Genomic DNA, 16,178 nt, shown 5'->3' with positions numbered 1-16,178 from the left:
ATATTTTTTACTGCACAATAATGTGATTTATCATTTCATGTTAATAATAATTAGCCATTCAAATTTAAACAAAACAATTCGTTGGCTCACCTCATTCTTGCTAGATAATTTTTTTTTTATATAGATACTTAAATCTGCAGATTATCAGATTACCTAAACATTAGACCGATTTGGTGGGTCGGAAACACGTAGGTATACTAATTTAGTTTTATAGCATAATAACAATATACATATCGGGCGCCCAGAATAATAATAATATAATACAACTACACTTATAATGTATACAAAACAATACAACATAAACGATATATAAATCCAACGATACCGCTCGAATACCACCTCGGACACCACTGGAAGACCTCACCGTGCCGTTTGAGTCCAGAACAGTATACGCGAGCACACGCGAAATACACGCGACCGACTACGCGATTACAGTATATAATATAATATTAATATATAAGCACCACGAGCACGATTAAAACGTATTTAAAAATGCGGCGACAGATCATGCAGTCCGCTGACCCCGTGGTCGGAGTACACAACTCGGGCCCCGCGAATTCAACGGGCACGCACAAACTGTCGTCGACGCGAACGGTTCGACGTAAAATATCAAAATTACGATATTATGGGCGTAGGGCCGGCTAACATAAACTGGACACGCGACCGGAGTAAACGCACTCGCGAACCGAAATACGCTCTGCAATGACGGCACAACGTCCGTCACGGTCAGATCAACCGCTGGGAAAAGAAAAAAAAAGAAAAGCAATGGAAATTCTGATGATGATGGCTGGTTTTCCGGCAGCGCAGGATTGCGGGGAGGGAAAGAGTCGCTCAGAGCTTCGACATCTGTCGCGCGACTTGGAGCGTCCGTGCGTTGGGCGGCACACCCGTTCAGCGTTCGAACAGTTATATATTAATCTCGAAAAAATGTATAGAACATTTTTTTTATTAATATTTCAAAATCAAATTTTAACGATAAAATTGATAATTATAAATTGGATTCGAGTATAATGCAACACCCAATTATAATAACTTAATAAATCTCGGAATCAAATGTAAGTAAAAAATGCAGATAATAAAATAAAATAGGTATACGATACAGGAAGTTAATAATTATAAAACAAAATATGAAAACTGATTTAATAAAAATATAGTAGAAATAAAGCCATAAGAAAAATTAAGATATTAAATCATATTTATAAAGAACTATTCATAGTTGGAACAATTTAAAAAAATAATTAAATTCATAACCAAAATAATGGACTACCCTATTTTTCTTCTTTAGTAGATACCTATAAATACTAATGAGTAAAGGATGATGTATATAAGTAATATATATTATGTATAATAATTAATATATTTTGCTTATACTTTGAAGTTTAAATTTAACACGTTTTAATTGGCAACACAATTCAATAAATAATTTAATTCTTATCATGGATTTTTTCAATTTATTTTCATTACATTTTTGTTTTTTGGACGAAAATTTTGAAAATATAATAAGAGATTTTTTTATGAAAACTAAGTAAGATTAAAAAAAAAAAATGATTTTTCACAGTAGGTTTTAGTTTTTAGACATATAATAACCTAACCTACACGATAGAGTTTTCAAAATATTCGTACTAGTTTTAAGGTGGTTAGATTAGGGCGTATAGGAATTGACTTATAAGTTATACTATCCTTAGAAATATATGCTGATCTATCCGTTTCCTTTGCTTGATATAGTCTTTCATAACCAATGATTTATCATTGAATTCAAATTTAAAACATCTATTACAATGACCTAGGTAAATAAAATAACCAAATATTTTTTATTTATAAACTATTGCACAGAAAAATCGAGTTATCTTATTTTTTAAATTGTATGTTGACTAATTAAAGATTATATGAAATAAAAATATACGAATGTGTCAAGTTTTGTCAATTTCATTAATATTATATTTTTAGGTACCTAGATAAACCGTCAAATCACATTTTATTGATTTACATGGGTTAAGCTGATAAATATTACAATCCAACAGTTTTCCTCACTTGGGTCGTCCCCAAGGGCTGTAAGGAGATTGTGACAATATTGACAATATCGCTTATAAATGTTATATATAACATACAGCTGTCAATTTGAACTGCATAATATTAATAATATTATATTGTCTTATGATTTACGACGAAACGGCACTAAGCGTACTAAAACGTGATCAATCATTAGAACCTAAAAAAGGACATAAAATGAATATTGTTGCTGTTTTGTCCTTTGAATTTATTGGGGTACAATACCAACAAATAGGTAGGTACCTAAAAAGAAAACGACCGTTTGTCGTAATTAACGAATTATTAACTATGACCTAGCAAATATTATAATTTACAAAATGACCCCGCCGAGATCCCCTTAACAAAAATGAAGGTATACTTATCGGAAAACCTCAACGTAAAAAACTGTATACATATGTTTATAAACATAACTTAGGTAATGAATACACTACAATGAATATATGTTATAATGTTATAAATTAAAATAACTAACAATGACGTAGGTACTAACGTAGAGTAATGTTAACAAGACTTATAATATTTTGTTTCTTGTTACCTACCCGACATGTTCGATAAAACAAAATACAAGACTGTACCTATCTATAGCTGTATCAACATCGCGATTTAAGACATTTAAGACACTTGAGTGCTCTTAAAAATCGTATTGATAACGAATACTGGATAATTGATAGAGCAATAATGTTGTAAAACAATAATATTGAAAAGGTTCAAATGTGCGTGCTAGTAATTTATTTATTTTAATTTTATGTACGTCCATAATTTAATTCAATACGGATTAATGGGTAAGTAATCACTTTCCGTCGTCCGCTAGGTATATAATTATAACACAGACGTCTATATAGAATATGATAACTATGTATATTATTTTATGGAAGTCTGACAATTCTGTGTAATATAACTAATAACACTGCAATATAATAGTATTATAATATCATCATAGAACACTATAATGACTGAAGTATGCGAGTATATTATAGTCTAAATATTACCTATATTTGAATTTCTACAAAATTACAAAAGTAGTTGAAGCGTTAATGTGTAAACACTATAATATTAAAACCCATTGCTATATATTTTGAAGTATTTCGTGTGCCTGTAGGTATTTCGTAGGTGGTTCATTTTATTTATTATTATTTGTTTACGTCATTTTTCGTTACGGTGCCTTAAAGCAAATGTCGTTTTCGTGACAAGTATTCCGGAAATTGGAGTCCAATAAAAAAAAAAGTAGAAATGAATGTAAAGCTTATTATACTTTTGAAAATGGTTATAATAATATATTCAAGTCGATCACGGTATAGAAGATCGAATATCAACACCTTGAACAACCATATCAAAGTTAATAAAAAAAACATAAAAAAAAATAAATTCTCAGTGTAAATACAAGTGAAAACTAAAAATTGATTACTACTACTGAGTTAATTGTTAATAAATTTTTATCGAATTTTGCTGACTGCCTTGGCTTTGATGCTATTCGAGCAACCCTATTTATTATAATATAATTTAGTGATCCGCGACCGACTGCATCACTCTGTCAAAATCGCGGTGTTGGTAACACGGGTCATAAATCACCTCTATGTAGAAAAATATTATACAATATTGATCGGCGTGAACACTGAACGGAGTACAAAATATCCGTCAAGAGAAATTACAACATTTTTATCCTCCGAAAAAGACGTAAGTACGTGTTAATATTCCTTATTATTTACTCATTTTTTAATTAGGATGAAACATTTTAAAATATTTTAAGAATTTATTTTGTTGTTGTTTTTTTAATAATAATAATTTAATAATAACTGTTACACAGTGGCGCATTTTAGAGGGGGAGTACAAAGGGAGCAATTACTCCCAGCAAAAAATTTATAAGGGCAGTAATTCTTTTATATAATATGTTATTAGCAATCACTAATTACTAAAAAAGAATAATTGAGCCAGCGGTGTTGGCGAAGGGAATAGGGAGTATGCTGCTGGGTTACGGGTTTTGAACCTATACTCACATTTTCATACTACTCGAGTCTATGAAATTAAACAAATGTTGAGTTAATAGATTAAATTATGTTTAATTTTGAACAGAAAGCAGAAGTTTAAAAAACGTATCCTAAAAATGTATTAATTATGAAATAATTTAAAAATATTAATAAATTTGTTTAAAAATCGGATAATTATATTATTATGCATTCAAATAGGTATTGAAATATCATAAAAAATGTTTATAAATATAAAATTGTTCGACACCATCAGACAGGAACGGATTTGCCTATCGGAAAATCCGGATTTTCCCGGTGGGCCCATATGTCCGTAACAAATTATGAGGTCCCTAATTAAAAAACGGTATTTTATGTTTTAAATGTTATTACTTATTAATAAGGCTCGAATTCTAAAGTATAATAAGCAACTTAAAAAGCACACGTTGTTTTAAAAAAGCAAAAAAGTATATTTATTTTTAAAAAAAGGAAAAAAACATGACTAAAAATTAACATGAACTAGTTATAAAAATTAAAATAAATTTAAATTAAAAAAATAATTAACTACCGTGTATTTTCCTTTATTTGCAGTAGTGAAACTTCTATGGTCCCGTAGAATATTAAACATTTAACATAGAAAACGAACTCTCTACATCCACTAAATTGATCGGTGCATACTTCATACAAGAGGTTTCAAATTTGAAATTACAACACTAAATCTTAAATTTTGAAACGATCGATATCGATGTTAAAGGCATACTGACCGTATAGGTACTCTGCAGGCTATATGTAGATCGACAATCTATAAGTTTAATACATTTAATAAACAAGCCGATATGGCGATAACAAAAGAATAATAATCTAATACATATAAACATTTAGTCTGCATTTTGGGTTTTTCCGTTTCTTATTAATTCAATTTTTTATTATTACTATAGTAGCATAAAAAACAAATAAAAATTCTACAGCTGAAATGACTGAAAAACTTGGGCCCTTAAATTTAATTCCCGGTAACATAAAATAGCCCTATCCGTCCCTGCTATCAGACATATATTTAATACAAAAAAAAAAAATGCAAATTACTTACCTATTTTTCGTTAAATTAATTAAAAATAACATATAAACGAGAGACATCATAAATGTTTGACGAACAGCTTGTGGTTTAGTGCGAATGTTTGCCAGTGTGAAAACTGAAAAGATAATTCCAGTTACACCGCATACACTATTATTTACACAATACACACAGAACAGTAGCGAACTTGTCTCCTAAAACCCTTATCATATTAATTTAATAGAACGTTTTTTGTAATACACATTAATTGAATTATGCTTCTATAAAAATAATATAAATAATTATACAATTAATAGGTACTATTTTTGTTTATTTATATATATATTAAATATACGTGTTTATTATTATAAAATAGTACAGCATCACCCCCTACTATACTGTTGGGCTAGCCTAAACGTGGTTCCGGTACGGAATTACCTTTTCTTAGAACTAAAAATTCTAGTCGAAGTCGATTCTGTTCTATTCGAAACATTTTCAAGTCCCGAGTACTTTAGAAATGAGTCCAGGTATGTCTTTATTATTTGCGATTGATAACAAAAAAAAAATGTATTCTAGGATGGGATTGTCTTGGTTCGGAATCGCTACATTTGATTCTGTTTTGTTCAAAGATTGTCAAGTTCGAGAACATTAGGATTGAGCCCAGTTACGTCTATATATCTGTGAATGATAACGAACGTTTTTTATCCTGTGGTGACGTGGGATTGTTTGTGTTGAGAATTGCTTTTTAGTCGATTTTTTAGTAAACATTAAGTTTACTATTTTATAACTGATAAACAATAAATTGAAAACAATAAACTTTGAAAAATATTCAAAGTATAATAGTCATATTGTTAGCTTTAATTTCATAGTAAATTGACTTCAAATCAAATTCAAAAGTAAGAACAATATGTATATATATTTATTATTTATATATCGTCTATCTTACAAATGTATAGCATAAAAATTTGCATAGAGCATAACCAATTTTGTGTTATTAACTATATGGTTCTGTTCCAAGCAATTTTTTTATGTTATACATTTTTAATTTACACGACACACGCAGTTATATCATCCCCTCAAGTTATAAAAATTCAAAATGTCCATTTTTCTTATTTTGTGTTAGATTTAAGCATATTTAATGTCTTTAATGAATAAAAAAACATAAAATAATGAAGAAGACATCTTTTCAAAGACGTTCGTCAGCAGCTAGCGGGACAACGCTAGAAAGACAAAAATCAACATTTGATAGTAATAAAAATAATAATATGAGGTATTCATTAATTAATTCATTATTACAATTATTTTACGATAAATTTTTGCGGAATAGTGAAATTATAACAATTATAAATATGTTTAAAAATTAGATTAAATAGTCAAGAAAAAAATGGTATGGTAAAAAGATCAATTCTTCCAAAACCCGAATTTTTAGCGAAGAGAAAGTCATCAAGACCTGGACTGTTAGAAAGAAAAAAGTCGATGTCATCAGATAATTTAACCAAGCATCATCCTGCAAAAGAGCGGCCATCGACATCGAAAAACCCGGTGTGTACATCCATGGCTATTAGCGGTATTAATAAAAGTGCGTCTACACCAAATATTAATCTAAAAAACCATGGAATAAATTCTAGTGACAAGTAATTATGTTATATTTATTTGGTTTATAATATTTAAATTTATAAATTATTAAATTAATTATAGGAGTCGAAATTCAAACTCAGAACCACGTTATAGTCACTACGGTTTAGTTAAGAAAAGAAAAGAAGTCCGACCTTTAACAGAAAAAGACTTTCAACAAACAGCTATACATAAAGTATTGTACAACATAAATATAATTAAATATTTCTTTATACTAAGTCTCGTGAGATAACTTTACATAACAGTTATATTTTATACATTATGAAGAATAAGTGTCGGAAATTTTTGGCGAGGTTAAGGTTTAAGAAGTTTCAATCATCTCACAGTCACAGACATTAATTGTGTCTATCTAAAAGTACAACGTAACATTACAATTATTAATGTATACTCGAGCTAGATGTTTTTTAACCAAAATCGTACCCTCCCTTTTTTGGACGATTCACTTTTCAGCCAATTGGCCAAACTAAAACGTTCAATATTAACTGTAGTTTATAAATATAGAAAAGTATTGAATATTTTAAGTTATATAATATATATATATATATAATTTTTGTCATTAATTATTTGATCGGTGGTCGTCGAGTTTGATTGTAATGGGTTAGGTTAAAGGAATATGTATGAAAATCAAATGTACATACCTAATCGTTATTCGTTATACCTACGTATTGTTAATTTATTGTCACTATTTTTCATAGCCAAGATAAAATATCCATAATTGGTTAAATTATTTGGTTTTTTATTTTATTTTTGTTAAAAAATCCAGTAATATAATATTTTATTTTTAATAATTTCCTATATTATATTTAAATTACCCATCGCAATAATATATAAGAAGGTATTGAACAAATAATTGTTAACAAAAATTGTATTATTTTCACTATTGTTTATTTATATGATATAAAAAACTATTTTATACAACTTATATTTTTAATACTTTTCTATATGTATAACATATAGTAAATATTTAACTTAACCTTTTAAATTAATTAATAAAACAAATTAATATTAATTTTGTAGATTCAAAATTATTTTTTGACTGCTCCAAATGCAAGTAAAATTCTAAATAACGGTAGTATAAAGCCAATGACGACTACTAGGTTTACTGATATGTGCAAATATCTATTACAAAAGTTAGAAAGAAATCAAACATTAAATGAAAACAAGTATGTGGACGAATTACCTAAAATTATGGGAAAATACTACTATAAAGGAAAAGTGGATAAATCATGGCTTATTACTGGTAATTTTTAATTTTCACTATGTTTATAGGCTTAATAATATATTTTAATTTTTATTATTTGAAATAATTGAATTATAAATTTGATTAAAGCTATTCCCATTACTGTATGCTGCCATAAAAAAATAATAGATCATACTCTTTAAAATATTCCATTTATTCAGATCCATGCAGTACGCATTATGTAACTGATACTCTGATACATAAAAAGTGGCAGATCATAGGAATGTTGAAATTTATTATTTATACCTTGTCATCTTCACGCGATTTTCGGAAAAAATATCTATATCCATACATATTTTTAATTATGTAGTTTATGCGTATTTATTGTTATGTTGAGTGTATAATAAATTTATGATACTGAAATATATAAGTAGAATAAAATAAACAGTAAAAATAGAGACTTATGGTTATGATTTTTCAGAGTAAAGCTTAAACCATAATTTAATCAATTTAACCACTAATTTATTTTATTTATTTTTTTAACTTAAATTTTATACCTAAGATTTATTTTTATAGTTAATACTAGTCATTCATTTCCACAAGTGGTTGGTTTATTACTCTGGTTAGTAGAATTATGTGAGTCACAAAAAGAATTCAACGTATTGGATGAAATGTATCCGTCAACCCTGGATCCGAATAAATCTGAAGATTATGAACAAAAAGTGCAATTTAAAGTACTTACTTATAACTTACTATTTTATTTTTAGTTAAATTTTAGATGTACATTTTTATAAAATAATATAAAAATGAAATAAATATAATATGATATGCATATAACTTAAATATTCTAAATTATTCATTATATTTATCGGTATATACCTACTACCTATGGATATAAAATAAAACACTTATTTTATATTAAACTTTTATTATTTATTTACAATATACCTATTGCAAACAATGCAAACATTTTTTTTAAATTTTTTTTATTAATAAGAGTAAATTATGTTTATAGTTGTACTTGCCATTTTTATTAAATTCATATCAAATTGAGAGTAGAGGAACTGTTAAACCAGAAATTCGAGAATTACTCCATAAACAAGAAGATCTCTTACTGGAAAATTATGGTTTGTTAAAATGATTTTATCTTATGTTATAATTTTATTATTATTGTAATATTGTAATACCTCTTATTTTATTTAGAAAAAACACTGGGCATTGATAAGAAATTATTGATTAAATTAGAGACAGAAGTTAATAATTATAAGAAGGATCTTGATACATTGAGTGACATTACTGAAGAACAAAAATTAGAGGTATAGTTAAAATATTGGACGAGTCCATTTTCCTCCAAAAACGTGATACCGTTTTCCTCCAAATTCCAATAAATAAAAAAAATAATAAAATAGTATATAATATTATGTATATTTTTTTTAAATATAAAGTAAAATAATAGGACGTTTGTTTGCTCAATATAGTCTTTCAATTTTTTTGGAGTATAAATACTTCTTACTTAACAATAAATACAAGTTTGAATTTACTTCATAATATTGAGTCACATAAATATATTTGGTTTTTCTTTATAAAAATTGTCTTTAAAATGTGAATGGAATGACTCACATACATTAGTAGTTCATAATAATGAAGATGATGATTTTGCCCAAATAAATGGTGGAATGTGGTAAGTATATGTAGTATTTTCTTAAATGTACGTGTCCACATTTTTATACTTTTCACATTTGGTTCTTGAATTAAACCAAGACTAAATTTTTCGAAACCATAATTGTGTGCAACAGCGGCAAAAATATTGGAGGAAAATAGACATTATTTTAGTCAAAAATAATGTGGAGAAAAATAGAAACCAACCTTTTTTGAAGAAGAAGAAGAAGAAAACGGTATCTAGTATTTGGAATAAATGCCTACGGAAAAAAGATTAGCTAGGGAACTCTTTCTGCTATATTGTAGGTTTCGAGTGTACCTGTTAACATGGTAACATGTACCATCATTATTCATTGTAATACCAATACATTTATTTGCTTAAAATTTAAAATTCTAAAATAACATTAATACTATTAAAATGGTTATTTATATTATTTTTTTTTTCAATTACATTATTATTGACTATTGAGTATTAGAAGTTCCGAATGCTCCGAGATATTTAATAATTGATTTGTAATATTAATTACATTATTAATTGTTATAAATTTTATAAATTTTTTAGTTATAAAAAATTTTGTCGATGTAAGAATTTTTATCTTATGAATTATTTATTATAAAACAATCTTAAAATTATGTAAATGATAAGTTTAAAAACATAAATAAAATTCAAAGTTTTTCAATTCAGTATGTAAGAAAATAGAATAAGAAAATTAAAGTAAAAAAAATTTAGTCGTACAATTATTACTTAATTTAATATGTAATGATATAAAGTAAACCAGTGTAAATATAAATAATTAATCATGAATTAATAAAATATAAAATTATAACCTATAATTATACCTATGTGAAATTGTAATTATTTATTTTAAATGACTAAGAAATATACAATCATTTATAAATACTTATATATTTTTTAGGAAATGAAAACTATAAAAATAGCATTACATAAAGATATTGTTAACTCAAAAAAATATATTGAAGATTTACAAAGTTGTTATTATGAAATACAGGAACACATATCAAAAAAAAAGAATGAATGCGTTTTTCAAGGTACCTATTTAATTTAATTCTTTTAAACCTATTTATTCATAATACACATAAATACTTATAGTGTCAATTGTTTAACTTTTGTAAATTATAATGTTACATTTATATTTATTTGTATTTAAATGTTATGTTTCGATTGATTTTTGACAACTAAAATTTACCATAATAATCCGTACCTATATAGTAAAACAATAGTGTATCATAAATAGATTTATAGTAAATTTACCTATTCTTAAATTCTTCTTTCTACCTTCTTCTTCTGTAATTTATCATTCTTTTATATTTTCACTAATGAGAAGAGTATATGTATATTTTATATTATATTATATAATAAATTATTATTATTAATCATAAGACCTTTTACATAACATTACACAAAAAAAAAAATTGTACAAACCATTGGCATAAAAAAATTAAAATAAAATTATGAAAATGAAAATGTTAAATTAGAAGAAAAAAATAACTAAACATTATACTTAAAAACAAAGTTTTGGTCTTTAAGTGTACTTATGCTAAATAATACGAAAAAGTCCAAGATAGCGGAAATTCTATTGATATTTAAAAGAGCTCTTAAAAAATGAATTAATGCCAGTTTGTTTTATGTTGGTATAAAGAACAAATTAGAATTATGAGTAATTCTAAATGAGATTCTAAATCCAATTAAATTTAACGTTTCTGAGCACTTGATACCTATGGTTATTTAAAATATCATAAACAAACATAATATCAATTAAATCACGTCTGATCAAAAAAGAATCTAGCCCTACAGATTCCTGAACTAAAAGGAAAGAATCTCAGGAATCTCTAAATAAACAGTCAACAACTGACAGACCGTGGAAGGCAGAAAACTGGACGGTTAAAGTACCTCAATTAGATAGTGTAATTATTATAAAAATATTTATCAAAAAAATATTTTTGTATGGGCCTTATTTATTTATTATTTTGATGTTCCAGACTGTAATAGAAATTTCTTGACGACCCCTAATCTAGAGGTAGTAATTAGTAGGTACAATTGGTGACATAGGAAATTCTTTTATTGAATACCTATTATTAAGGTTGTTTGAATAAGTTTAATAATTATTAAGCCAAATTAATGAGCCAAAATTAGATCTAACTAAAGCAGTAGGTAGTTAGATACCTATATCGTATATACATTTTTAAACATAAAGGTTTTCTAAAGTCCTTAGTATTTCTGTTTATAAGACCCAACATCTTTTAAGCTTAATTTATAATTATTTTATGACAATTGTTGTCAAATAAATTTAAAAATGCTAATTAAGTTTTTTATTTTTTATCAATATTATTTAGAAAACAGTATTGAAAACTTACAAAAGGAATTGTATATTGTGAACAATTGTATCAATAGTCAAAAGATTACTCAAACGGATAAGAAAACGATTGAAGAAGATATTCTTAGTCTGAGACAAGACATACAATTTGAGGAAAATTGTTTTGAAGAATACAAAAATATGGTGTACTCTGAAAACGTAAAAGCTATTGATTTTAAATTGAAAGTTAGTATTAATTATTACAAAACGAAAGAATATCGAAAAAATTAAATAAACTTGAAATAGGTAATAGGTATTACCTAATAGAAAAATAAATTAAAATGTTTAGAATTAATATCAAACAAAAAAACTGTTTCCATTCAGAATCTAACCCATAACCCAATGGAAAACAGTATAAAATATGTGTTCAATTTCCAATATATAATGTAGATTCTGTTAATTTCTAACTTTCTTCAGAAAAGTGTTACCTTTTTAAATTTTTGATAAGCTATATTAACTTTTAATTTTATTAAGCTACAGATTGGTAAAATATTGTGTATTATTAATATTATTACTAACAAGTTACAACAAAAATTTGTAATAAAGTATAATAAATGATACTTTACGGTTTACTTAGAATCTAAAATAAAAATATACAGTAAAACCTGAATAATATGAAAATGGCCGGGACTAAATATATTATTTTTTTTTTATTTTAAACAGGTTTCCATTTAATACAGATCGATTTTACACTTCTTTATTATTTAATAAATTTTACCAGCCTACTATTATAAATACCTATTTAAAAATTATGCTAAAATTAATGAACAGGTCAACTACAAACATATTGTTTCCATTTGCACGTTAGACAAGTTCCATCTTACTAAAAGCATGATGTATTTAAAAATGGATTAAGTCGTGGGAACCGAATAATTTTTCCATGAATGACAGATGTCTATATTAGACAAGTTTTACTATATTTATTTGCTTAATACATTTACTATTTGATATTAACTTAATATATATATACTACACTATATACAATATATTAACTTATTGCCATGACTTTATTTTATACATTTTATTTATTTTTTAAAATATATTTATGCTTGTTTTTACTTTATAAGCTTATTATTTTTTAGCTGAACACATTATTTGTACAATACCATAAACTGTGTGCTGAAAATATTGTTGTATTACCTGAACTTGAAAACGCTATAACAGATAAGAATGTACTAGTTATGCACATAAGAGAATCTCTAAAAAAAATTGATGAATTACTTAAATGTTTGAAAGACAAAAATGTTAAGAAACTGAAAGAAGTTGAACAAAAATTTGCTTCTATGAAAATTGAAGTTGATTCAGTAAGTCAAACATAGAAAAAAATAATAAATAGGAAGGTACTAATAAATTGTTATGCATATGAAAAATATTATAACTTAGGCACAGCTAGAATACAACAAACTGAAGATATTAGCTGAAAAATTAGATTTTGAACGCGATGCTAACAAAAAACGTTTGTTAGAAATCACTGATCATCAATTTAAGGTAAATGCTATTTTAATATTCATGCGTTATTCTCAATTAATAGTAGACAGCTTTTTCATAATTTAAAAAAAAAACATAAATTGTAATTTGTAGTAGATTAGATAGGTATTTACTTTGCATTCAGCATTCAACTATGTTTTCAATTTTATCAAACGCATTAATAATAATAACATTTTTTAAGTACCTATTGGAAAATCTGTTTTTATATATTTCATACATAATTGAACTTGTTTCATTTATTATGTTTTTTTACTTCAACAATTAAAAAAAAATAAATAAATATTTTTAATGGAAATTGTATTACCTAGTTTGATTAATTTTAGTATCTTGCCTTAAAAGCTTCAAATTCCACTAAGAATAATTTATTTTATTTTCATAGTTTAATATTTATTTAAATACTATTTTCAATGGTTATTTTAGGAAAAAGAAGAGCTTGTAAATAAGTTGAATGATATTAAAGCAGAAATAAAAAATAATAATTTTTCTAACACTGAAAATGTTAAGCTAATTGAAATCAAAACAGAAGAAAAAATTAATTTATATCAAGAGTACGATATTATTGATATTTTTTGATTACTAAAAATATTAAGATAGAGCTACCTTTATATTTATGTAATATAATTGTAATTGTATGTTATTTAGGATTAGTGAAATGGAAAATGAAAAGGAATACATCTCAACAAGGGCCTACAATTCTTTGAAAAAGCACGCAGAACTTATTGAAGAAACAAAAAAATGGTTAAGGTATATATGGTCTTCATAATGTATATTTATAATTTAAGCAGTTTTACTAAACTAATTAAGAATGACTCACGATTTGAAAACTGTTAGTATGATCACCACTTTCTGTCTTAAAGCTTGTCAAGATTTAGATAGTGTAACTTATGTACTTCTATATTTTTCCAAACAATCTTTAAGAAAAATTAAATTATCTGTTAACTGTTACAAAAATATATGTTCAATAGATGGGTACTCAATCCAAAGAAAGTCTGTATTATATTTTTGATTTTCTCATGTAAAATTACTTGTATTTTATATAAAAAAAAAAAGTTTTTAATGTGGTCAGACTAAACTACTAAAGTTTTAAAATTTAAAAAAAATAACAATTCATAAATTTTGATTGTTATAATATCATTTTTATAAAATTAATTTATCATTATAATATTATACCAATATCTTCACATAGATAACTTGAAGGACTTTTTAAAATTCAAGAGGTGAGGTAACCAATTGGTATAACGGCATTTTTATTTATAAATTGTATTTAAAACAAGATTAAAAATAAATTAAAAAGATTCATTAGTTTGTCAAGAACAAATAATAATCAATGTTTAACTAATTGGTGAAACATCAAATAGGTTCATAATATACCATATAAATTTTTTATGATTGGAACCATCTTTTATGAATAGTTTTATTAAATTCATTAACATTGTTCTATTTTATTTTATGATAAATTTACAGAAATTAAATGATGAACAATTACAAAAGCTACAATCAATTAAAAGTAAATATATCCAACATTAAAATAAATGATTTGTATGTACGCTGTACAACACACCTATATAAGCTATACAAGTGCATATAAATCAATAGTTCTTGTATAATTTTATGAATTACCTAGTTTAAGAGTTTATTTTTATATTTTTATTATAACATTAAAGAAATAAAATTTTGATATTTTAATTATAATAAATAAATTGTAAATTGTAATTAAAAACACTCACTTATCTTATTTTTTCATTTTTCGTAGAATATTGAACAGTAGACTTATTGTTTTATTTATTATGCATTTTATACTTTTAAGGCAATCTATACATCTTATTTGACATTACAGAAAAAACATTTGCTCATTATTGATTTTAGACTCGGATACATTATCGTCATTATCGCTTGGAGTGTGGCGTCAAGTGCACAATAGTCTGTTAAAAATATAGCTATTGAAATAGCTATATAAATACAAATAAACACATAAATACTTTACTGCTTAAATCAAGTGGAGCTAAATGCATTTACATATTTTTAGTGATTTTCCTTGTACATTGCACTCAAGCGAACAATTACCATTAATTTTTAGCTTCTAAGTTCCTCCCCCACCATCACCACTGATACAAATATTATCTACCTACATAAAGGTACACTTATATAGTTAAGAAATAGGGTTTGAGATGTTATAAGAGATGTTTTTGTTTTTTAATGTATAAGTATACCAACTGGCTACTAATTTTAGTGAGCATTTATCTACAAACCAGGTAAGTGAACTTTACATTACTGTAATTTCCTTATAAATTTAGATTAGATATCAATCATTTTTTCACTTAAATACTGTTCTATATTCTTCTATGTACATGTAAACATCAAAATAAATTAAAATTAAAAATCATTATAAGATACCTACCTATTTTAAATTCAGTAATTCAGAACTAGGTACAATAACTTCAAATAATATGCATAATATGTATTAAGTTTAATATACATTTTTTTTTTTTTTCATAACAGTTCTTTGTCATTATTCACTTCTACAACTGATGTTTACGATTTATTATGTTTCACACTGTGTAATGTGTATATTATTATGCCATACAGATGTATATAATTCAAATAAAACTCTGATAAAATAGATAAAATAGTTTGCTACTCATGAAATTCTTATAACACCATAAAAGAAAAAAAAACTGGTCGTTAGACTTAATGTATTAAAAGAAATATATGAATCCCTCAAAAACTGGAAAATGACAAATGAAAATTAACTTAGTGTGTTTAAAAATCATTGTTTAATT

General features: G+C 25.4%; 1 protein-coding gene across 7 annotated transcripts; it reads left to right on the top strand.

The window, feature by feature from the left end:
* Nucleotides 1–3,621: 3,621 nt before the first annotated feature.
* Nucleotides 3,622–15,043, top strand: LOC114130737 (kinetochore protein NDC80 homolog). 7 transcript variants are annotated; one of them, XM_050197841.1, is made up of 18 exons: nt 3,633–3,723; nt 4,602–4,700; nt 5,438–5,588; nt 5,691–5,957; nt 6,185–6,331; nt 6,426–6,695; nt 6,760–6,871; nt 7,714–7,936; nt 8,453–8,610; nt 8,892–9,003; nt 9,080–9,192; nt 10,453–10,585; nt 11,891–12,096; nt 12,993–13,214; nt 13,294–13,398; nt 13,819–13,946; nt 14,041–14,142; nt 14,863–15,043. In XM_050197841.1, exons 5-18 carry the CDS (start codon nt 6,231–6,233, stop codon nt 14,867–14,869), a joined length of 1,992 nt encoding a protein of 663 aa, XP_050053798.1. In that variant the 5' UTR covers nt 3,633–3,723; nt 4,602–4,700; nt 5,438–5,588; nt 5,691–5,957; nt 6,185–6,230; the 3' UTR covers nt 14,870–15,043. The 7 variants fall into 7 exon arrangements, with proteins under 7 accessions (XP_050053793.1, XP_050053796.1, XP_050053795.1 ...); XM_050197838.1 differs by lacking the exon at nt 5,438–5,588 and having other exon boundaries at nt 3,631–3,727; nt 5,638–5,957; XM_050197840.1 differs by lacking the exon at nt 5,438–5,588.
* Nucleotides 15,044–16,178: the final 1,135 nt, after the last annotated feature.

Source organism: Aphis gossypii, chromosome 1, assembly GCF_020184175.1.
Source record: "Aphis gossypii isolate Hap1 chromosome 1, ASM2018417v2, whole genome shotgun sequence".
NCBI classification, from domain to species: domain Eukaryota; kingdom Metazoa; phylum Arthropoda; class Insecta; order Hemiptera; family Aphididae; genus Aphis; species Aphis gossypii.
Note: the sequence above shows the minus strand (reverse complement) of the source record. Positions and strands in the feature narration are given on the sequence as shown.